Source organism: Stegastes partitus, unplaced genomic scaffold, assembly GCF_000690725.1.
Source record: "Stegastes partitus isolate 25-593 unplaced genomic scaffold, Stegastes_partitus-1.0.2 Scaffold1175, whole genome shotgun sequence".
Lineage (NCBI taxonomy): Eukaryota > Metazoa > Chordata > Actinopteri > Pomacentridae > Stegastes > Stegastes partitus.
The window spans coordinates 171,074-194,347 of record NW_007578906.1 but is presented as its reverse complement, the minus strand read 5'-3'; the positions used below and the strand labels follow the sequence as shown (position 1 = coordinate 194,347).

The 23,274-nt window shown below is 41.8% G+C and overlaps 3 protein-coding genes across 7 annotated transcripts in view; 1 reads left to right on the top strand and 2 right to left on the bottom strand.

The window, feature by feature from the left end:
- fam193a (family with sequence similarity 193 member A) overlaps positions 1–4,971 on the top strand; it is a 28,504-nt gene extending 23,533 nt beyond the window's left edge. For all 3 annotated transcript variants that reach the window (XM_008296992.1, XM_008296991.1, XM_008296990.1), the window contains 6 exons: positions 490–772; positions 899–1,085; positions 1,293–1,532; positions 2,051–2,960; positions 3,466–3,547; positions 3,945–4,971. In XM_008296992.1, coding sequence (XP_008295214.1) covers positions 490–772; positions 899–1,085; positions 1,293–1,532; positions 2,051–2,960; positions 3,466–3,547; positions 3,945–4,038 — 1,796 coding nt within the window. In that variant the 3' untranslated portion in view covers positions 4,039–4,971. The remainder of the gene's footprint in view (positions 1–489; positions 773–898; positions 1,086–1,292; positions 1,533–2,050; positions 2,961–3,465; positions 3,548–3,944) is intronic.
- Positions 4,972–11,242: 6,271 nt separating this feature from the next.
- Positions 11,243–14,709, bottom strand: tnip2 (TNFAIP3 interacting protein 2). Of its 3 annotated transcripts, XR_520788.1 has the most exons (7): positions 14,008–14,709; positions 13,384–13,695; positions 13,170–13,259; positions 12,727–12,990; positions 12,507–12,623; positions 11,918–12,401; positions 11,243–11,856 (listed from the first exon to the last, which is right to left on the bottom strand). XR_520788.1 is itself a non-coding variant. In XM_008296985.1 (6 exons), the coding sequence occupies exons 1-6, from the start codon at positions 14,479–14,481 to the stop codon at positions 12,102–12,104; spliced, it is 1,557 nt and encodes a 518-aa protein (XP_008295207.1). In that variant the 5' UTR covers positions 14,482–14,709; the 3' UTR covers positions 11,243–12,101. The 3 variants fall into 3 exon arrangements, 2 of the variants coding, with proteins under 2 accessions (XP_008295207.1, XP_008295208.1); XM_008296985.1 differs by having other exon boundaries at positions 11,243–12,401; XM_008296986.1 differs by having other exon boundaries at positions 11,243–12,398.
- Positions 14,710–18,456: 3,747 nt separating this feature from the next.
- Positions 18,457–21,461, bottom strand: sfrp2 (secreted frizzled-related protein 2). Its single transcript, XM_008296984.1, has 3 exons — positions 20,595–21,461; positions 20,292–20,372; positions 18,457–19,974 (listed from the first exon to the last, which is right to left on the bottom strand). Exons 1-3 carry the CDS (start codon positions 21,094–21,096, stop codon positions 19,670–19,672), a joined length of 888 nt encoding a protein of 295 aa, XP_008295206.1. The 5' UTR covers positions 21,097–21,461; the 3' UTR covers positions 18,457–19,669.
- Positions 21,462–23,274: the final 1,813 nt, after the last annotated feature.

Below are 23,274 nucleotides of genomic sequence, written 5' to 3'. Positions count from 1 at the left end.
AGAATACTTCAGTCGTGTTCCTCATGTCTTGCTTATATTGTGGATTCCTAGCAAGTATAGTCAGAGTTAAAGTCAAACAGACTTTTGGAACAAAGTTAAAACCTAAATTGTTTCTTCAGTTATTGTTCAAGATTTCCCATTTGCAGACCTAAGGTGTAGAATTGCTCCAACTCTAAGTTGTGTAGCTTTGTCTGATGGAAAAAATGAATGGGTCTTTGACTTCCAGAGGCATAAGAGCCCAAAATGGCTTCTTCCACTTTGCAACTCTATAGCCCTGTGTAACATGCTCATGTTGATACAACAATTTTTTCCTCTCTTTTTTTCAACAAGCCCACATATTGTTGCCTATTTACTTTCCCACAACAAGGCGTACTTGTTACGTGTGTCATTCTCTAGAAGCTCTGTTCATGACCATGTGTTTTAACAAAGTTGGTTTTGTGACGAAGAAAAAGTAAATAGTCTAATTCTGTGCATTTTTGTCTCCCCTAGACGATGTGTTTCATAATCTCGGTAAAGAGGACCACAGGCAACCCACTCCAGCCACCCCTAGAAACAGCTCCACAGGACTGACCTCCCTCCCTCCGCTCTCGGGCCCTGCCCTACCCCCAGCACCCACCACGCACCTCCCCACAATGGGATCACAGCCCTTTCCAAAGATGGCTGCTCCAGCCCCAGACTTTGTGGAGTCCCACCAGGGTCTGTGCCTCCCACCTGCAGAACCTCCGGCTTCCTCAATGGATGGTCCCGTCAGTGCCCCACCCAGTGTCTGCAGGTAGGTTCACTAGCTCAGACTAATGTGATAGAAATGGTTTGGGATTTTTAAGATGCAGAAAAAATCCCAAATACCTTAAATTTAAGGCAGATATTCACACGGGATGTCTTTCAACATCCTTTTCAGTGATCCTGACTGTGAAGGTCATCGCTGTGAAGGGAATGGAGCATACGAGCACCAGCCGTATGATGGAGAAGAGAGTCAGGACGAGGACAGCTGCTCCGAGCATAGCTCCTCCACCTCCACTTCCACCAACCAGAAAGAAGGAAAATACTGTGACTGCTGCTACTGCGAGTTCTTCGGGCATGGCGGGGTAAGACGCATGTATTACTGGCTGATAGAACAAGGTTTTCTTTGAGGATGGAAAATACAAGTTCTTATTGAAATTCTTAAAAGAATCTTGCAGTGCTGCTTTTCTCCCATTTGTTTTTATTGTACACACATAGAAATGTTTCCGCATATTAGTGTAATACAAGAATTTGTTCATCATACCCTTACAGATTATTTTTTTTATTCACAGCCTCCAGCTGCTCCTACTAGTCGAAACTATGCAGAAATGAGGGAGAAGTTGCGCTTGCGTCTGACAAAACGCAAAGAGGAACAGCCGAAGCGTGAGGAGCAGCAGCCAGTGATAGAAAGAGATGGAGGAGTGGAGGACCACAGGCGGGTAGAGGACCTGTTGCAGTTCATCAATAGTGCCGACAGTAAACCTGCTTCCAGTTCTAAGGCAGCCAAACGAGCCAGGCATAAACAGAAGAAGGTAACTGTCTTCTCTGATCAACTCAGAGACCTTTTTTAAAATGATCAAAATAACCACCAGTGTATAGAAATCTATCTCGGTTTAACCACTACCTGAAGGTAGACGTATCAGATCCTGCACGTACAAAAGCAGCTGTTTGACGCTGTCTTTTAACCCCCACTTCTACCAAACTGCTCATTAAACAACAGCTTATTTCAGTTCTATTCAAAAAACTGTATTTGTCACCGAGGGGCAATTTAAGGCACATTGAGCAGCTGGGCACAGAAAGGTAGCAACAGCTGCACAATAGCAGTCGCAGCCACGTGGTAGTTAAATATACATTACAGTTGTACAGAGCTGTAAAAATTTGCATTACAGCCCAAGGGAATTTTCTTTTTGGGGACAATGAAGTATATCTTACCTTACCTCTCAAAACTACTTAGAAATACACTAACTCTAAGACATGTATCTTTTTATTGATAACTAAGATTCAATTTAAGGTTGTTATTACACTTAAAGTATCTCTCCATGTGCTTTAGATGGAGGAGAAGGCCCGTCTGGAGGCAGAGGCCCGTGAAAGGGAGGAGCAACAGTTGTTGGAGGAGCAGCAGCGTCGGCAGCGGCAGGAAGAGGAAGAGGCAGCACTTCAAAAGGAACTGCTCCGGCTGCAGGAGCTGCAGCAACATCGTGCAGCCAAGAAGAAAAAGAAAGAGAAAGCAAAGGAAAACACCGCTCCCACTCAAAACAACCCACAACCCCTCAAACAGACAGCTCAGAACGTCCTAGATAATCTCCAGAACGGAAAGTCGCAGCTGCTTCAAACCCTCATCCGCCTCCCCGACCAGAAGGAACCCAGATTTGACCCTGTACACCGGCCCAACTTACAGCACAGCCCAAAACGCACCAGTGAAAAGGGGTTTTCTACTGAGACCAACATCCCCAGCTCTCCAGCCACCCTCCACAATGGCACCTCCACATCTCCCCTCGAAGTCAACGGTAAAGTTAAGGCCAAGCAGTCTACAAAAATGGCCACTTGTGAGGCTGCTGTAAAGAGAGCCTTAGAGTTACCCAAGAGCTCTGATGTGCCTACTAAGCTAGCTAATGGCACCATCCCAACCACTACAACAGACACCAAAGTGATGCGAATCAGGCCCGCTGAGGCTCTAGCTCCTCTCCCAACCACTGAACCACAGAGGGAGGAGAGGAGTAACAACAGAAGTGCCAGTGGAAAAAGGCAGGAACAGCAACAACAACAACAACCCCTTACCCAAATAAAGGAAGACAGGAGAGGTCCCCCTGTGTCAAACTCTTCCCCGTCTCCCCCTCCAGCTTCCCAGTCTGAGCTGACCCAGCAGAACGGCAAACCTCCCAGTGCAGAGTCCCCACAGCCTAAAGGCAAGACCAAGAAGAGCAAGAAGAAGAAGGGGGACAAGATGAACAGCTCAATAGGTTGGTAGCTTTATGGTTCACACTTAAACTGAGAAGATTTAGTCGTGTGTTAACAACATAATGGTCCATGTCCATTATTTATATCTTGATTTGACTGACCAGTTGTACTGCTGGAGTAACTGGTGTGGCTCCCCAGACGTCAAAACTAGGTGAGGGAAATACAAACTGTGTCCTCGACAGCTTCCTCAGGGGCAGCCTGACTGGCCAACATCTTATTTCCTCACTTGTCTCCTGGGTATTCTGTGGTATAACCTCAGTGTGGTTAGTGTATGTGTGCACTCTAAAGAATGCTGTTCTCATTTACATCGACTGCATTGAGCAGGTTCTATGGGGACGGAAAAATATTCACCAATATTGGGTTCACACTGGTGCTTATATGGTCTAAACTAAATCTTGAAACACCCCAAAACATGGCAGCCGAATCCTGCTGGACTAGTGTCAGGAAAATGTATCCAGTAGATTAACTTCACATTTGAAATGAGATGGTTTTCTTTTTTTGTTTTAGATGATGTATTCTTGCCCAAAGACATCGACCTGGATAGCACTGAAATGGATGAGACGGAGAGGGAGGTGGAATATTTCAAAAGGTATGCTTGTTAAAGGAACCTAACCTTGCCAAATTCTGCTTTCTCAAACATTTTCGCTATAGATGAAGCACTTTGTGTAGGGTTGTACCGCCAGTGAAGCTACGTACATGTAGTACACACATGTACAAGCACGATATCCTCACTGATAGTAAGCCAGCAACGTGATAAAAATCGTGCACTGCTCAGGAAAGGCAAAGAAGATGACAGCTGGTAGAAGGCAAATTTAGAACTTGTAAAAAATGTTTTTAGAAGGAAAGAAATGCACCCTTTGTGTTTGTTGAGCTTCTAGGATACAACAATTTGCTTACAGTAAAACTCAAATGTGCATCTATCACTTTAAAATGAGAAGTTATGTGTTGGGTCTTCATTGAGTTTGTGCGTTCTTTTTCATTTTCAGATTTTGCTTGGACTCTGCCCGACAGACCCGTCAGCGGCTTTCCATCAACTGGTCAAACTTTAGTTTGAAGAAAGCTACATTTGCTGCACATTGAGGGTGTTAGTGAGTGACTGTCAGGACACAATCAGTACCTTAACAGCTATACAAACCCACCCCCAAACCCTCCACCTCTATCCTTTTACCTCCACCCAACTGTTGTCCTCCCAGAACTTCTCTCCTGCTGTGCCCAAATCACACCCACGCTGCCTTGCTTTGTTCTTGTCACTGTGTGGTTCCAACACAGACCCATCTGGACTGATCCACCTGCAGAACTAAAACAAAAATGAAATGAAATGACACAAAAAGAATCACAAAAAATGCTACTTTACATCTGATTAATTTTCCTTGCGTGCTTGTGTGCTTTTAGTCTGAGTTGGGCGTTTCTCTTGACTGAAAAAGCCATGGTCTGAAATTATTTTCTTATATTGGCTTACCTGTAGTCAAAAGATGCTTACTATGTCTGGATGGTTTCCTACCAAAAAAAAAGAGACAATGGAAACTACAAAAAATGAGAAATGTAATGAATTAAAAGCTGTATTTGAGATATTGTGGCTTACTATCCCATCGTTTCCTGTTCCTAGCACGGCATCTCATCCACATGATTGACAAGGGAATGGGCTTGGTTAGCTGATTTCCACTCTTCCCCCTTCCCACCCCCCCTCAACCACCGCCACCCTATTTCACAGAAAGGAGGAAGGCGTAATACTTGACAATGTTCTTTTTTGGTTTTTAAGTTCTGTTTAACAAACTGTTGAGTAAAAGTGTACCAGTTACAGTTTTTGTTTTCTTTATTTTTGACCTGTAGCCAGCTTGTATCAGAATACTTTCAGAATGAAATTGAAAAAGAACAATACTCACACTATCAATCTGTTATAGAGTGTATATTGTATTAACACTGAAGCCAAACTGGCTACTTTTAACATATTGTTAAGTAATATTAAATCTTGTCTTTCTTTTTTGAAAGATGGAATACAGTAGTATGGCAGGATTATGTGTCTTGTGTCAAATCTTATTTCTTACATGCAGTAGAAGTTGTCAAAGGACATGCACACTTAATACTACACTTACATTTTCAAGAAATTATTCAACATTCATGTGAGTTTCGCTTTCTTGCAGAGAGAAAACTAGTTCACCTCTGATATTTGTCAATGAAATCTAAGGCTATAATTAGCAGCCAGTTAGCTTAGCAAATCTGCCCACTGGGTGTAGAAATGAGGGAAAGTTTGACTACCACACAACCATTCGCAAAAATTTTGACACACTAGTTTTAAGGGCGAGTCAAACACAGGAAATATAAGTGGGCTGCTTGTACTAATGGGAGGATTTTGTAACCACTAACTGTTTAGCTACCTTACTGGCTGCTAACAGTAGCTTATGTTAGCAGTTTACGATTCACACGTGAGAGTGGCATTGATTTTATCAGTGGAATTTAAGAAAAGCCCACAAATTACCTCCTTATACTTATTTTTTTCTTCTTAAATTCACACAAAATAAGTATAAAAATGATAATGAGGAGTATTTCTTATTCAGATACGGTAACGTTATGGGAGCTATTTCCCTTATGTCTTCAGATTTTGTGCTAAGCTAACCGTTAAAGCTCCCGTGTTTTGCCCTTTTTCTGCAAATTATTGAAAGTCTCACAAGTCTTTAGATTGTGTCGTTCAATATTTCACCTCAAAATGCTGCAAAGATGCTTCATTTCACCGTGACTGTGTAACCCCTGGTTTTAGTCTGAACGGGCTGTTTGTAGCTATAACTACAGCTGAGTTGTTGCCGTCCACGCCTCTTTCAGGAAGAAGACTGTCTCTGTGTCTGTGATTTATAGCGCAGAGCAAAACAGTTGAAGGCACAGCAGCCAACTGGGGGCTTTGTATCGCTTCTAACTTTTGCTCTGAGCGATCATTTTACATGGCAGTATTGTCGAATTCATAGCACAGTTGTTTTTAACTTATGTGTAACATGTGAATAGGAACAGCTTTTTTTTTGTGGCAGTACGGCTGTATTAAATGCAGTATATGCGAACAAAGAGAGAAGGAAACCGTTGTAAAGGACACCAGCTAAGTTTAGATTTCACTGGAACACAACAACACAGTAACCCACACAATCCTTGTTGATAGGTTTTAGAACTGCCTTAAAGTTTCCAAAGTCTCTGAATGTCCCTCAGCGTTTTAGTTTCCACAGACTTCTGACCTGTGGGCACGCGATCAAAGCTAGTGGTAATGTTTGCCACATTAGCCGTACAACGTGCAACAACACGAAGAATTTTCCTATTGTTGTGGGGCAATCTCCATCAAGCAGAAAAGTAATCCACTGGTCTTCAGTTCCTCAGATGCTGGGAGTGCATGAAGACTCTTGTGTTCACTCTTGTAACAGAACATTTGGTGTGTTGTGCAGAGCAGCTGTAGAAAAAGTATAAAACGTTTGGTGGACTGAGAGGCAGTTGCTCTCTCTGAGTGGCTCACTTACAAGCAACAGACATTGCACACAAAGTTTCAGCTGGGCGATTATGTGTTGGTCATTTTCTGCTTTGAAACTGAGTAAAACTCTTAATGGCTTGTAAAGCTGGTAGGCCCTCTAGTGAAAGGGTGGTAGATGAATGACATCTCACAAGACATGCAAAACACAACAATAATGGATTTTCATGATATGGAACCTTTAACCTCTTCAGACCTGGTTCTACATGTGTGAACATCACATTTTGGGTTATATTACCAGAGTAGTTAATTTTTTAAAAATTATTTAAAATCATTTATTATTGTTATTTATTTTTGTTTTTAATTTTTAAAAATATTTTAATTTAAAAAATATTATATATATATATTATTTTCTTTGTATTTTTTTTTTAAAAAAGCATATCAAACAAGAGCTCAGGTCTTAATAGGTTACAATAATCTGCTGCTGGCTTGAGCTTCCAGTTGTATGAACAAATAAAAGTGGTATCAGCCCTCGCATCAGCAGGATTGAAAAATAGGCATATTTCCTAAAATGCCTGACCAACTAACTTTGAGCAGAAACCTCAACATGACCATTTCCGTGTAAGAGCTGGTGACCTGTATGCAGCTTTAGCAGGTTTTTTACCCATTCTTGCTCCTCTGCACGTCTGCGGCCACATACGAGGTTGCAGGGTGAGTCACACCCTCATATACGAGTTCCTTGTGGGAAGTCCACAAATTGACAGTCACAATCAATCTAGGACTTTGTAACTGAGTCAAGTAGATCCCAAGGTACAGTTTCAGTTGTGAATTAAACATTGAAGTAGAGGCAGCTGCGGTACTTCAGGCATTTACATGCAGATCTATTTCATATATGCTCATCATGGAACTCTAGTGAAAATGAATTTGAGGCAGTTATGAAATCAAGTACATTCCCTCAGGGTAAAGTGAGCGTGAAATGAGGTCACGCTTCGGCTTATCTAGATCTAGATGAGTTAATACAGATCTTTCAGTGAGTACTACTGGCAGGAAAAAATGTGCATCAACGCTGATAAAAGCTTGTTTCATATTTTTCTACAAGTTATTTTTGAAATAAATGGGCAACTATCAGTTTTCTAAACTTTACGGGAGCCACTGTTGAGTAGTGCAAAGTGAGCTCTTTTGAATGTGTGACTTTAACTAGTTTGAGGCAAATTAAGGAACTGATCTCAAGTTTAAATTTGCAGTTTACTTTTGTTCGTAAAATCCCAACTTCACATCTGTTTTCACATAACGGTGACGTCATGTGCTGCATTTCAACGTGCAGAACAATTGCATAGTTGTGTTCTTACCTAAAAAGACAACTACAATGACATTTTAAGCAGCTCTTGATTTCATTAAATGCAGCAATGTTGGGTGTAAAAGTACAATATGTTCATAGTTTATATTTAGAACCAATTGGACGATGTGGAAGAAGAAGTGAGCTAAAGTTGTGATCATCGCTGTGACTGCTTCCTCTGTATTTTTCCCGATAGTTCCTATCTCTTAAACCAGAGGGATTTCACTATGAATTTCTACACGATGAATGAGAGCACCCTGTTTAAGTGCGCAAAGACAAAAGGTTTTGGTTTGTGAGAGCCACCAGAAATGACTCATAAATTATTACAGGTATGAATGACTGTCTGGCTGTTTGTAGTGCGTGCTCGCTCTCAGTCACCAGTGATGTAAGATCGGATCTACCACATTTAGGCAAATGCCCCGCAAAAGTACGCAAATGTAGACGAGTGAAAAAACACCCAGAGACGCAAACGTAGGCCGTGATCTAAATAAAACACAAAAATCGCGACGGGCTGTGTTTTTTCTTTTCTTTTTGATATATGAAAAGATAAAAAGCCACCTGAGTCAACACATTCTTTCTTTTAATATTAGATTTATAGGTCTGTAATAGTCACCCTGGGTCCTTTCAAAACGTCTTCTTAATTGGCCTTTTGTTGGAAAGATTTGCCTTTGTGGGCGCAAGGAAAACAAAACGGTGCACTCAGAGCAGTCTGACAATGACAGGGGTGTGCGTCAGTAGGTTTATTAGAAGGGATTGGAGCTGCCTTGTAGTTTGTAATCAGAATGCTGTTCTTCTGTTCTTTTCATTGTTACCTGCCTGGAGCGCTTCAGGATCACATACATCTCCAAGAAGGGAATCCCCCCCCGTCGTCCTCACCGGCTCCAATCTGCCACAATGCTGTTTTTGAAGGCCGAAACCTTGGACTGCCTCACCAAGAAGCCTAAAACAGCAGTCAGCATTATTACCTGAACAAATAAACATGAAATTAAAATGATCTGCTCTAGTCTATAACACTCCATTTCAAATAAACTTGTCTGCTTTTTTGGGAATTCCCTCATGATGGCGGGAAATTCCCATTCTTTTAGGATACACAGAAGATTAAAGGTCGTATCTATCCATTCTGTATTTGCCTGGATAAGTGTCGGGCTGAAGTTTTTCCCTATCTGTCTCTAAAGTATACGACAGCTACCTCAACACATCCTGATGCTTTGAAACCTGTTTCCAACAGGAACTGATCTACCACTGTAACCTTTCTTATTAATTCTTTGTCTCTTAGAAAAGTTCCCAGACAGTCAGGTGGGGACTTGTGACCTATTTTTTTCCACTCTCAGATTGGTGAGTAGAGCATTTCTGTGTGTGTGGAAGTTCAGTCACTTATAGCCCCTGTTGTAAATGCGTAGGTGTGTGCTGGCGGGGGGAGAATCCCCAGCACGCAGCTCGTGGCCTTTTTAGTGCCTATATGTAGTTCTACCAGTCTGCATGTGGTTGGCTTATAGACGAGATGCTCAACTTGCCCTTTAAAGCCAAAATTGGAACCAATCATTCTGTGGGCACATGAACTGGAGCCAGGCTGGTGTGTTATGTAAATGAAATAAATGTGTTGGAGACTGATTCAGCCACAGATATCTTCCCCAGTTAGCTGATGAGTAAGTCAACATGTGATGCTGCCGGGTGTCATTCGAACGCTCGGGGACTTAGGTGATGTACAAACTTTCACCGTCATCGTGGTCACAGCAGTCGTCCGTTTCACTACCTTAAGCACTTTGATTACATAAATAAAGATAAAAAAAAAATAAAATCTGTTGATCCCTCACCGGGGAACTCCACAAAGCAAGTTTGACTCTAAATGATTTAAAAATGAAGAATTGGGCAGAAAGAGACTGAATATCACTCATGTAGCTACTAGCAGTTGGTAAGCTAGCTAAAACCAGCAAGCCTGGCCCTGTCCACTGATTACGAAATATTCGCATCAGCAACTTTAAAGCTCATAATAAGTTACATCTCCGTGGGTAATCCATGAAAACACTTGTTTAGACAGTTTCTTTCTGTGGACTTGTTTGTCATTGGAACAAGCTAATAGGCTGCTCATCTTAGGGGTCCTTCACATAATGAGGTTAAGACCTTACAAAATTATATTACAGAGAGAAATACAACAAATTCAAAGTTTCCCTTTGAGCGGCTCTGTGGCAACAGTGGAAAGAAAAAAAAAACTCCCCTTTAACAGGAAGAAAAGTCGAGCAGAACCAGCCTCGGGGAGGGCAGACGTCTGCATGGGCTGGTTGGGGTGAGGGTGAAGGAGAGAGGAAGGTAGTGGAGGTAAAAGAGAACCGTTAACACTGGGGAGGTTGGGGAGGTCAGGAACTACAGATTATAAGAAAAGACAGACATGACGGTGAATAACTGCATTACCATTTTTCCCAAGAATGACAAGAAGATGTAATGAGTTAAGGTTAGTTAACTTTTGTTGTGTAGCAGCCATGATCCTGTTGCCTCGATGGAGCACAAGTCAAGTGACTGTATTTTTTAAAACATTCAGTTCTTCCAGGAGACAAATACAAAATTAACATTACAAATTCACATGTTATGGTCAAGAACCTACAATAATATACAGTGGGCTAATTTACCAGACTGATTTAAAAGTTAAGGTTTAGAGCCCGACAACATGATCCATGGAAAACCCAGCAAATCTAAAGACTCCCTGTGAGCAAGTACAACTCATTAGGAGTCATAGTCAGCAGTTACAGCTGCACAGCACTATGGGAAATCTGTCAGAATTAGCCAAAATAAACTACTGGTCATACCTGACCAAGCAAGGTTGTTGTGTTACAATTTTTTTAAAAAGTATTGAGCCAGATTTAACTGTTAATTTCTAAGAAAAACCATATGTTGTTTACTTCCAAAAGTTCTATTCTTGCATTAAATATGCTCTTGTCTGTTCAAAAAACAATGTAGGTACGTGTTCACTCGCACAAAAATACCACAGTTGTTGCTCTACGTCTTTTCTATGCACTGCAACTGCCTACTTCCTTTTCAAACAGGGGATGTCCAGCTTCCTGTGCTTAGTACACTAAACCCATGACAACTGATTCACCAAACAGCGCTGTGGGCCCGTTTGTCTCAAAATGATACTTCACAGCGACTGACTGCACCAAGTTTCAGTCGCTGGCTGGTCCGCAGGCAGTTTGTCGAGAGTTTGGATGTAACTCGAGCTATCGTCTCCGCTGGTCCTCTTGGTGCCCCTGTAGTATTTGCTTCAGCTACACAACAGCTGGGAATCTGGCTGTCACAGTACAGCGTGCCCATTCAGGCAACACTGGGAAGGGGTTTTCCACCACGCACAAACACACACGTGACACACTGAAAAGACATGCACACAGACTTAGATTAAGTAGCGCCAACATTTTCGTGGTTAGGCTATGATCTGTGGTTCCAGCTCGAGGCTGCAGACTGTCTCAAGAATTAAAATACACCACGCAATAATGAACCAGGTAGTATAAATAAGCATAGGATAAAATGTGGGTAAGCAGTCTTTTATTACAAAAATAGTGCCACCTCCAGAGAACTGGCACATCTCCAAAAATAAGCATATTGTCAGTTGGGAATCAATCTTTACATACACCGTTTCAAAAAAGTGAATCTCAAACATTTGTCTCGAGTTGTAATGTATTTAACATATTTGATCCCAAAGGTTTACCAAAAATATAGATATATTTTATGGCTTTGGTGGGGAAAAGGCAACACAACATTGCACTAAAATGCCTTTTCCAGGTAGATATACAGAGAGAATAAATAGCAATATAGTTAGATATTTTTAAATCTGTTATTACGAATATATACTTTACAGAACAGAAACATGTAAAGTTCAATGAAAAAATAAACAATAGCACCACATTGTTGACTAGATGTCCAAAATAAGAAGCTTATGCATCACAAATCTCTTAATCGTATGATTTTACGATTAGTTTTTGGCGAAATGTCAAGAAAGTGCAACAGGTTTGTAATGTGACACACTGAGGTATATGATATTTGATATATTGCATTAGCATCCTCTTCCCCACTACAATAATCTCCTGCAATGCTACAGGAGAACTCTCAGAACCTGACACTGGATTTTTATTTTTTTTTTTTTTTACTATGCAGATTTAAAAGGCTTGATGAACTCATTTCTCTTTTAACAGTGGAACTTTGGGTCGTATAGTTTGCTTCACTATGTAAAGTTAACATCTTAAGTCAATTGTTTCATTTGTAGTCAAGCGTCTCCGATCTGGACTCTCCACCAGGTTCTTTTCTGCAGTGTAGTGCTGGTCTTCAGTGTTCAGTTACTGTCAGTAAGAGATAACTGTTATTTCCAAATGAGTGTTGCTCCGCCTATAGCTGGGCACACTCTTCACAATGGTTCAGGTACTCTGCAGCGTCCGTGTCATTGAACCTGGCGAGGCACTGCGGGCACTGCAGCTCCGACAGGCCTGGGATTTCCCTCCAGACAGAGCTTGGTGCTGCTGCTGCAGCTGCAGGTTGCTGCTGCTGCTGCTGCTGCTGCTGCTGTCTCTCAGCAGGCGTCCTCAACAGAGGCTCTGAAGTGTCCTTATTTCGCCTTGAGGTGATCCTGTGTCCTATGCGCACACGACACATGGGAACCACGTCTCTGCTGTCTCTGCTCGCTCCCTGCTGAAGATGACATACAACGTCAGACTGCAGCCGTACATGTGTGTGAGAACGTGCTGATAATAAAAGCTTGTGCGGATGCGCCTCACTGAAGGGCTGCTCTCTCACCTGTTTGTGTAGCTGCTGCTTCAATTGAGACATCTGCTCCTTCAGGTCTTCAATCTGCCCCTGCGCCCGCTCTCTGTCAGCACGCTCTGATTTAAAGTCATCAGCGTAGATGAGAACCTTAAAAGGAAAAGACAGAGCCATTACTCTTCAGGTCTCGGCACACAGAAGCTGTGCTCAGTGAAGTAACACATATGTGTAGCAGAATGCAGAGAACACCAACCTGCTGCTCCAGTGTCTGGATTCGCTCCTGGTCTTGTCTCCTCATCTCCTCCACGTCTCTACGCAGTCTCGCACACTCACTCATTTTGTCCTGCAGCAAGCCGTTGAGCCTGGAAATCTCTTGATGAAGCAACCCACTGCTGACGGAGCCCATCACAGGCAACAAGCCCTGCCCAGTGCTCTCCTTCAGCCTCTGACATAAACCTCTGATGTACTCCTCCCTGCTAGAGTCATACTTCTGCCACTGAGAGTTCAGACCTTGCACCTAAAGGGAACAATTGAAACAGAAAGTTAGATCTTTGATCGTGTGCTTTGTTCTGTACCACACCATTCAGCTCGTGCTTAATTTAGATACACTTAGAAGTGCTTATTTTTCCACTCTCTGATGGATTTAAGGTAACACATTTGCCAAAAACTCAGTGTACTCTCATAGCTGCTACTCACATATGCCACACGCTGCTTTAGCTGTTGATTCTCCTCCTGGAGCTGACGGATTTGGGCATTAACAGCGCTCTTGTCTGACGGCTCTGACGTCTGTAGAGCATTGTGAAAGAGAAGTTACAACAACTTGTACCAACATTGTGGACACAATTTGCAGAGCTTTGAGGACAATATGGAGGCAAACAGAGCCATCAATCTGTCCCGAGGCGTTACACACCTCCTTAGCCTTTTGCTGGTGGACCACTTCCTCCACTTCTCCTCCTTCTCCTCCCCCCATTTTCTCTTTCTCCAGCCTGGCCAGCAGATCCTGACACACCTTCACAGTCGCCCCGAGCTGGCCGCGCAGCTGGTCGGCCTCCTCGGCCAGCGACGTGCACAGGACGGTCCTGGTGGCCTCGGACCGCTCCCTCTCCTCCAGGGCCGAGCGCAGCCTGTGGATCTCCCGGTCCTTCTCGTGGTCCGGCTGACACCTGATGCTCTCCAGCTCCAGCTCCTTCTCCCTGAGCTGCAAGTTCAGCCTCTGGATCTCCTGGAGGAAGACAAGGGGGGAGTTTGAAGTGTGCAACCAACTGGTGCATATTAGACATTAGATGTGACCCTCATTGATGTCATAATACTTGTCCTGTGTGTGTTTTTTTTTTTTTTTTAGATGTCTCTGAGCATATTTCCAATAAATTACTCCAACCTATATGACAGAACAGAGTTAAGCAGGGTGCCAGCAAGTTGTTAAAAGTTCAAACATGGATTTTTTTGTTAGCTCTGATCATCAACATTGGGGGTAAAGACGCTCACATGTGTTGACTTGAGTGTGACAGATGTGCAGCATTCAGCACATTCTCACCTCTGCTTGTCGGGCTGCCTTGAACTCCGTGTCGCTCCTCTTCTGCTTTAGTTTGCATATTTCTTTGAGCAGACTGTCCACCAGAGAGTTGGACGGACCGATCACCATCGAGTCCTTCTCTCCCACCGTCATGTAGATCCTCTCGTGTCTGCCCAGCCTGGCTTTCAAGTCCGCTATGATGTTGTCCTTGACGCAGATCTGCTTGTTGAGGAGGTCCATCTGCTGCCTGCTCTCATGGTACAGAGTATTGAGCACGCTGTAACTCCGCATCTTGTCTTTCAGCACGTCGTTATCCGTGTCTATACTGACGTTATTATCCATGGCGGGCGCTTCGTGAGTTGTTGTTGTTGTTGTTTTTTTTTTGACAGGACAGCTCGGTCTTTTAATAATCCAGCATTTGACGCTCCTGCTGCAGGTTCCTGTGTCTGTAGAAAACACACCGAGGAGGTCAGTTGTGTCGGAGCTCTGGCGCATCAGTGTGTCGAGAGTAATATCCCCGAACCGTCTTGGGGGATTTCCTAGGGAACTTCCCCGCGGACTTTTTGAGCTTCGTCAAAACGGAGCCCTGCCTGCTTTCAAAGGTTCCCTGTCGAGCGCCATTGATAGAAAAAGAAAAAAAAGGGGGAGCTTTATAGTCTGTTGGCTTAAACTGTTAATTGGTAAATACAGAAACACTAGTCTTCAGCGCTGGCTCAAAGTTTAAGCTAGCTGAAAGAGAAACAACGGCTGCTGCCTTCAGGGCCGTCGTAAAGTGGAGCGCTCCCAGCGAGAGGTGCGATTTTTTTTTTTTCTCACGCAAACTAAATTATAAAATAATCATGTGCATGATCACTATCATCCTCATTATTGTTATTATAAATCGTAATATTTTTCTGCCACATAGCCTTCATGTGAAGAAAACAAAAATCTTACACCTTCGTAATTGTTTTTTTTTGTTTTGTTTTATCCCACCCAAAATGTGTCGTTTTACGTTTCAACAGAAATCACAAATATTGCAAGAAATAACAATATCAATTAAAAAAGAAAAAGTCATTAATTTCCCGGCGGTAATTTACAGGGTTTCCACACAGTCCGCCCCTTGAACGTCACGCCAGGGCTTTTACAGTGTCATCGCAAATTCCCCATACACTCCAGTCATTTTGTTCGGAGTTAGTTTTTCCCGCGGCTTTGAATGCACCGCCGCTGCTGTGATGTCAGTTGATTCTTGCGCATTTCTTGCCTGAATTGCGCAGTTACGGTGACTCTATGGATGTGTCCACGACTGTCTGCAGGGGCTCTTTTATGTTTTGGAAGTAGATCTAGATCTGTCACTTCAACAAATATGGAATTACCAAAAAAAAAAAACAAAAGCAAAAAAAAAAAAAGCAGAATTTAGGATTGTGACCTCATGGTACTGTAGTTTTAGCCTGTATTATTACTGTAACTGTGTCCTAATGCATCTAGGATTTAATACTGTAAAGTGACTCCAAAGCAAAAGGGAAATGGAAAATAACTGAAACATCACTGCACTTGCAAGATGCTGTGAAACTGACAGACTCAGCTCAAATTTTATTAATCATCTTCATAAAAAAAAAACCCTAGTATAAATAGCTAACACCAGTTGACTAACATCATTATCATCCAACAACACCAACATCATCTACCATGCTTCATGTTGCAATTTTGCAGTAAGCTAATTTATAAAAACCTGTTGCACAAGTAAAAAGTAAAAGAACAATGCAACTAAACTATACGGTGCCTCACTAAAGTACATCTCAATATCACAGCTGAAAACAGTTCTGCTTTCAGAACATTGCTTCGTGTTTATCTACTTGATATTTATTCGTGGTTTGTCTGTAAGGAATATTGCACAGTTTTATGTACATTCTAAACAAAATTTTTTTTTTTTTAAAGTTATGGCAATTTTGATTGAAATTAGGTTCAACCAACAAGCTACACTGACTTATAGGAATGAGCGTTTCTTGTATGATGAAAGGTATCACCAATGAACTGTCTGAAATTGTCCAGGCCTGTTAGAATAGGGGAGGGGACTTGAAATCCAAAACTTAAGGTAAAAAGAAGTTATCAAACCATTTTATTTATGTTACCCTCAACTTCAGTTTAGTTTGAAATCAGCTAATGCAGACATTTGAGTTCAATTTATATGCAATATTAAGTTGGTCCAAATACCGACATTATTATTATTATGCCTCCCAGTAAGAAGTTCGCTGGTTCCCGTCCCGGTGAGGACACCCAGGATCTTTTCTGCAAGTTTGCATGTTCTCCCCGTGCAGCGTGGGTTCTCTCTGGGTCCTCCGGCTTCTTCCCACACAGTCCAAAAAGAGGTTAATTGGTGATTCTAGACTAGACTCCAGCCCCCCCGCGACCCTAGTGAGGATTAAGCGGTGTATAGATAATGGATGGATGGATTTGTTTCGTAGTTGGAGCTCTGCAATGTAGTGAAATGCAAAGTATAATATTTCCCTCTGAAATGTAGTGGAGTCAAACAACAGAGAAGCATAAAGTAGCTCCAAACTGTGCCTAGTATTTCATTTAAATGCACTGTGTATGAAGCTGTTGTGCAACACGGACTGCTGTTTGCTGAAGCTTCATACACAAACACAGTCATTCATTTTAGTCCATTCAGGGTTTACGCCGGACTTCAACAAAGGGACACTACTGACTGTTACCTGGTTAAAACGAAACTATCGTCTAGACTGTAGGAGTAGAGCTGAAGCTTTTAGGCGCTCATCCGAATGTCCTCACTGGCCGGTGGGGAGTCCCAGATATTTCTGGGTCAGTCACACATGACCCATGAGGGCTGTGAAGGTGAGTCATTTAGGTCACCTGGCAGTCATGTGACTGCTGTGAGAGTGCCATGGATCAAGGTATGAAGTGTGTAGAAACCACACGGGGAAGAGTGTTAGCAACTCACCGATACCTCAGTCACAGGTAACTATCAGTGAGATACACAACGGTTAATATCACTTCCATAGAGGACATTCTGAACAGGTAGTGTAAATATTTCAGACAAAAGCCTTCTGATCCCTCCCACACACGCCCACTCTGGTTTGGTTTCACATCAATTCACATCTTATTTCATGTGGCTGATAACTGTCAGGAGCTCATGTGACAAAGTGATAAACTCTGATAATCTGAGACGTCTGAGACTCTCTAAGAAGCAGCAGAACTGCTGAAGGATGAAACCTCTTAGACAAGTAGCAAAATGTCTTTGTTTCCAGGTAGTACAATACCTGGATGAATGGGCCTAAATGACTGTCAGGGCCTTCCCCCACGAAAACATTAGTCATGGACGGACGTATTAAGTGTCGGTTCGAATGCTGAAATGGTAACTTCACGGGCACTAACAATTCTAATTAGCATTTCAGTAGTTTCCCAAGTAAAAATACCAGACCTGGTTTCCAGATTTCACTGTGAAAATCGAAGATCTGGCAGCAAAGGTTGCCAGTTTTGTTTTGTTTTTTCTCCAAAAAACAATACTGTGTAGAATACTGTGCCATTCAAAAACACCCTGGTGAAAATTACAGCAAATACCTGTAAAATAATGTTTTCTTTTTTGTTGGTGCTGATTTTAGGTACAGTTAAGTAGTGAAGTTTTTTCTTTCTTTCTGTATTTAAATCAAATTTAAATTGAATCCAGTATAATTTTATTGCCGCACATTGTAAAAAACAAACAAACAAAAAAACAAAAAAAAGAAAAACAGATTTTTGATTTAAACATTATTTTCAGTTTGGGCCTTTTTAATAAATAAATAAACACATAAATAAGATTCACATGTAAATCAATATTTTTTTCTGCAACTGTACTAGATATTGTGTAGAATTAAAAAAAAAAGTAAAATACAGATTTTTAATGTGGACATTATTTACAGTTGTAGCATGCTTTTTAAAGGGTTAACAGATTTTTTGTGTGATTTTACTAGATATTATTTGTAATTTAATAAAACAAAGAAAACCTGTAAATGAACTGTAAATAAAAAAATACACTTAAAAAACATGTATTTATCATTTAATTATGAATGGAACACTTTGAACTGAGTAATTAATCAATTAACCAAAGACTAGAGAATGATCACAAATGAAAATAATTACTAGGTTTGATACCAAAGTATCTTTTGGTATTAAGTAAATAAATGTTATAAATGTGCACAGTAAAGATAATTAATTTAATTTTTGAGAAGCATTTTTTTTAAGGTGGGTTCGACGAAACAATTAAAAAGTTACAAACTGTTTTTCTTCTGGTGTCTTTTTCACTCCAAATACTTCAACACACTACCTCAGATACATCCTGCTAACTATGACAACATTTTACCACCGAGCTCCACTAGATGGAGGTGTTGAGCCAATAATGCAAACTTCATTTTTCATTTTACAATTATGTGCATTTGGATTATATACAAAAAAATCCTCTTATTCTGGAGTTTAATTGTCACACTCGAATGGACTGAGTCACTTCAAACACGTAGTTGGCGCTTTTAATTGCTGAAAACTTTATACAAGAATAAATGACAGTATTTGATATTTACATTGTAATACTTCCAAAAGAAAAAAAACAAAAACTTTACATTTCAAACGTACACACGACCACATGATTACTTACCAAGCTACTGCTCATCGAAAGACTACCGACCAAAAGTCAGGTATTCACCTAAAAACCCCATCCATGCTGCTTCCAACAGAATGAGGGCGCAAACCAAAACACAAGTTTAAATGAAATATGAAAGTCTGGAGTAGAAAAATATTACTTTTTTTTTATCATATGGTGGTAGAAAATTATGCAGTGGCTCACGTACAAAAAGTTTACCAAGAATATTAAAATGCTGAACGGGGAGAGAACATAGCCAGCTATCTCTCATGTTTGCTTGAGAAAACGGTGGGAGTACAAAAGCACAAATCACACTACGCACACACGGGGATCACAGCTTGACTCAATATGCACCATGCAGATTCAGTTTTGGTATTTGTGGAACGATGACACGACTGGCTCTCTGTAAGATTAAGGGCAGATACTTTACTACGGGCTCTAAACTATCCAACCAGAGCTCCTTTTGGATCATTTGAGCACCTGATGAATATCACAACATGTTGAGGTTTGACTCTTGTAATTTAAGTTGCTTTTATTGCGAGTTTTGAATAGAGTTTAACCCCCAGAAGAGAAAAGAAAAATGTCTTTCTGCAGGACTTAACAGTAGGCTACATCTGCCGGTGATTATTAGAGTTGTTTTTAATCCTGCACTCAAAGCTCTGCTAGTTTTCACTCTAACTGTGTAATTTGTTATTCCTCTGCAACATGGGACACCAGCTGATTGCAATTAACTGCAACTGAAGAGGTGGCAGAGCCAGAGGCCTTTCTCCAGGGAGAGACACCAAAGTGGCCACTAGGGGGCAGTGCAAAAATGAATTGAAGTCACTGAGTGTTTACTGTTACATGGAAGCACTGTCCAAGATGTGAGAATTAAAGCCACAAAGTTATGTTTGTAGTTTTATGTGGTCCTTATATTACCTGTAGATGTATAAGATTTAATGAATAACCAGAAATGTCTCCTTTGCTTCACTCTAGAGCCAAATACAAGCAGAATAAGTGAAAGTTGGAGGGACAATAAAAAGGGCTCAACTAAACTTGCTCCTCAACTCTGACATGAAGTGTTTTTTTTTCTCCTTCTTAGCACTGCATTTTGCGGATGCTGCGTGAAATCCTCTTAAACTCGCGCTGTCCCTTCTGCCAGCGCTTCAGTGAGGTGATCACCAGGTGTCCGTCCATCTTCTGGCCCATGACCAGGTAGGCGGCGTTGATGTCGTTCATCTCCTCACAGATGCACTGCAGCCCGTCCCTCAGCCACAGCACCGTCTTCCTCAGGTCGCGCTCCGTCACGCCGTTCATCATGTAGATGGTCTTGCTCTTGGTCTCCGGCACGATCTTGGTGTCGCCGTTGATGTATGAGATCTCCTTCACTTTGATTTTCAGCGCTTCGTGCGTGCAAGAGAGAGACACAGAAAGAGAGTGAGAGAGTGTTTGAACAAATACTGTGTCATCCATGAAAGCCAGCTGAGAGGCTTGAGGCCTTTGGAGCAAAAATGCATGCAGTAGAGGAGATTAAAGTGACGCCTTATAGTCACAAAACACTTGCTTTTATATCGTTTCTAGTGAATTAAGCACACTAAACAGTAAAGTTTCTCCTCATGCTGCATTCAAATACTTGAAACCTCCCTTAATGTTGCTAAATGACCCCCCTGGGCCCCTCTGCTTCACCTTGGGAGCTAATAAATCAGATGGGCGGACTTACCAAAGTCATTCTTACACAGGTTGTCAACAATTTCGTTGTCATTTTCGTCAGTTTCTTTGCAAGCATCGCACACTCTGGGCACTAAAACAGAAATTAAAAGAGATGCATATTACATAATCGGCCATAAATCATATATCCAAGTAGTGGATTCTGATGTTCTGATAAAATACCATGCTGTTCACGTGCATTTTGTGAAGCAACAAATATATGAAGCATATCTTTATCTTATAAGTGATTTTGACTTTTACGCACAAGATTTAGGTTCAATTTGCGTCTAAAAATGACACTTAAACGGATCTTTACCCTCTTTGGTGACTGGCACGACGTTCTCGATGCCTGCAGGTGGTATGCACAGGTCGTTGTCTAGTGGGAAACGCTCGCAGTCCAACATCAACGGCCACGGAAAGCCAAACGCGGACATCACTGGCGCGCAACCGTGCTTGACGCTCTCACACAGAGACCTGCACGGCTGGATGGGCTCGTCCAAGTCGTCCAGACACACCGGAGCGAAAAGAGAGCACAGGAACTTTCTCGTGTCGGGGTGACACTGCTTCTGCACCAGCGGGATCCAAGACGAAGCTTGCTGCAGAACTTCATTCATGGTTTCGTGTCCGAGCAGGTTCGGGAGGCGCATCTCCGTGTACTCTATGTCGTGGCAAAGCAGGAGGTTTGCAGGAATCGGCTTGCAGTTGTTCTTTTTGTAGAATAGTTCATGCTGGCCAAAGTTGTACAGTCCGTGGATGGCCTCCAGACAGGGGATAATTATCACCCACAGCACTGTCACAGAAGAAACGAAGGTTCTCATCTTGTTCGTGCGTAAAAGTTGTAAAATGTGAATAGAGGCGCGTGTTCAGGTCTTGTTGAGCATCAGTCAGCGTGGATGGAGCGTCTGTCAGTGGCCAGCTCCTACTGTAACGAGAGGTTTTCTTCCTGCCATGTCTGGGAGGAGTCTGCATGCTGTGCGTAAAGACCCTCTTCTTCATTCAGCACACTTGTATCAGGTGGGCAGATTTGTCTTCTAAGTCAAACAAAACCTCAAATTCTGCCTCGTTGCTCCTCTGAGTCTGAGAGACATTTTTGATTTCTAATTATGGCTCGTAGTATTTTATCACCAGTCGTTTTCTTGACACTTCCCCTCCCTATTTCATCTCCTGCTCCCCATGGAAGTCATAACAAACTGTGTCTGACAGGTTTTCCTCATTACGCCCAGATCAACAGAAATATATCCTGAGTGATCCCCTAAACTTGCTGTTTTTAGACCAGAGCTGTAAATAGTTTGGAAATGTCAGTAAGGGCATTTAGCTCAGCTCAGTGGAGCGTTAATTTTCCATCATTAGGAGTGGTGAAATCCTCTGGGCATGTCTGCAGGTTCGTACCACATGGTGAAATATTGTTTGCCCTGGTGTGAGTAGCAGACCTCCACTCAGCGCACCCAGGGGTGAAACCAAATCTGGCTCCTCCGGCACTGCAGCTCTGGCTCCTATCCGCTCTCAGACCCCCACAAGCTGCAGCCTGGTCTGCAGACAGCAGTGTGGTTCTTCTCAAACCTGAACTTCCTCTCTCTACCTTGAAAGAGGCTGCAATGAGTGAGCACTTCAATCTTAGATGTAAGACTATGTGGAATTTCTTGCTAGAGGTTCAGTTCACCCAAATTACAGAAGCTTGTTTCCCCTATTTACCCCCTTGTGGATTGTAGATATTCAGATGTTTGCTTAGACACACAGTTGTAGAGACGCCTGGTGCCACTCCATTAAATGGAGGTGAACTGAATTACATTTGTTGTGCCATTGGAAGCATCAATTCTAAAATCCACCTATTGTGCTAAATGTTGATTCCTGTGTTGTCTCTGCTCGCCACCACCTTAGCAACTGCTTCAATCGTTCAACAGGGTTATGAGTCAGTTGTTTTAAGTCGTAGGAAAAAAGTATTTGAATTGAAAACACAGTTGTAGTTTATTTGCTCTAAATTAAACATGTCATTAAAGTTTATGGGTCTATGTGTGCCAGTTTCTTTTTTTTGTTGTTTTTGCAGAATTGAACAAAGATGATATTTTGGCGAGGCATCCCACTTCACTTGTTTTTCTTTCCGTATGAAAACAAGACTGAACCTATAAATGATTAGGTGAACCTGGCGTGTACAAGTAGTGTTAGATGAATAAAGTCCTGCTCACTTAAATTAGGTGTCGGGCGGTTTTGCTACTGAGGATGCAGCCAGTTTCTTAAATCCTGAACAGGAAAATCATCATGAAATTAGATACCTCACACTAACTACTGACTAGTGACATTCATAAATACATATTACTCATTTCCATAAACTGATGACTATAAAGAACAGCAAAGCTACAGCAGTGAGGACACGAGCCACAATGATGTAATTCCTGCCACTACTGCCTTTCAACTTAGTCATTTTTCTCACTATTTATATAATGTATCACTGCAAGAAAATAAATTAAAAACACCTGTATTTTTTATTGTATTTTTTTGTATTGACAAGTTAAGGGGCATGACATTTTAAAGGAGAAGATTTTAAATATGTTCCCTTAAATCAACAATTAATTGGCTCGTCTAACAAGTTCTGCTTGTGTACAGCTTATTCACAGAGCTCCACTGTTAGTCCAACATCTACCAAGAGCACGCAACTGAAACACACTGTTGGAATGGTATTATATTTTATTTAAAACCAGGTGCTGTAAATGCTCCCCAAAACCCCCCTGCAGATGCAAATAATCCCAGGTGAATGCACAGTCCGCTCCTGTTTGAGAAAACCGTGAGACAAACCGCTTTAGGAGATGACACTGCCTTTTATACGATAAAACAACATGTTTGTGACACATTAATAGAGTGCATCAGACAGGGAAATTATACATTTGTGAGTGACAGACTAGCACATTGTTTGGTCTTTTTATAGGATTTGTTAAGAAAAGTATAGAGCAGCCCTATTGTTGCATTTGGTGGTAAATCAAATCCATTTTTTGGTGCACAAA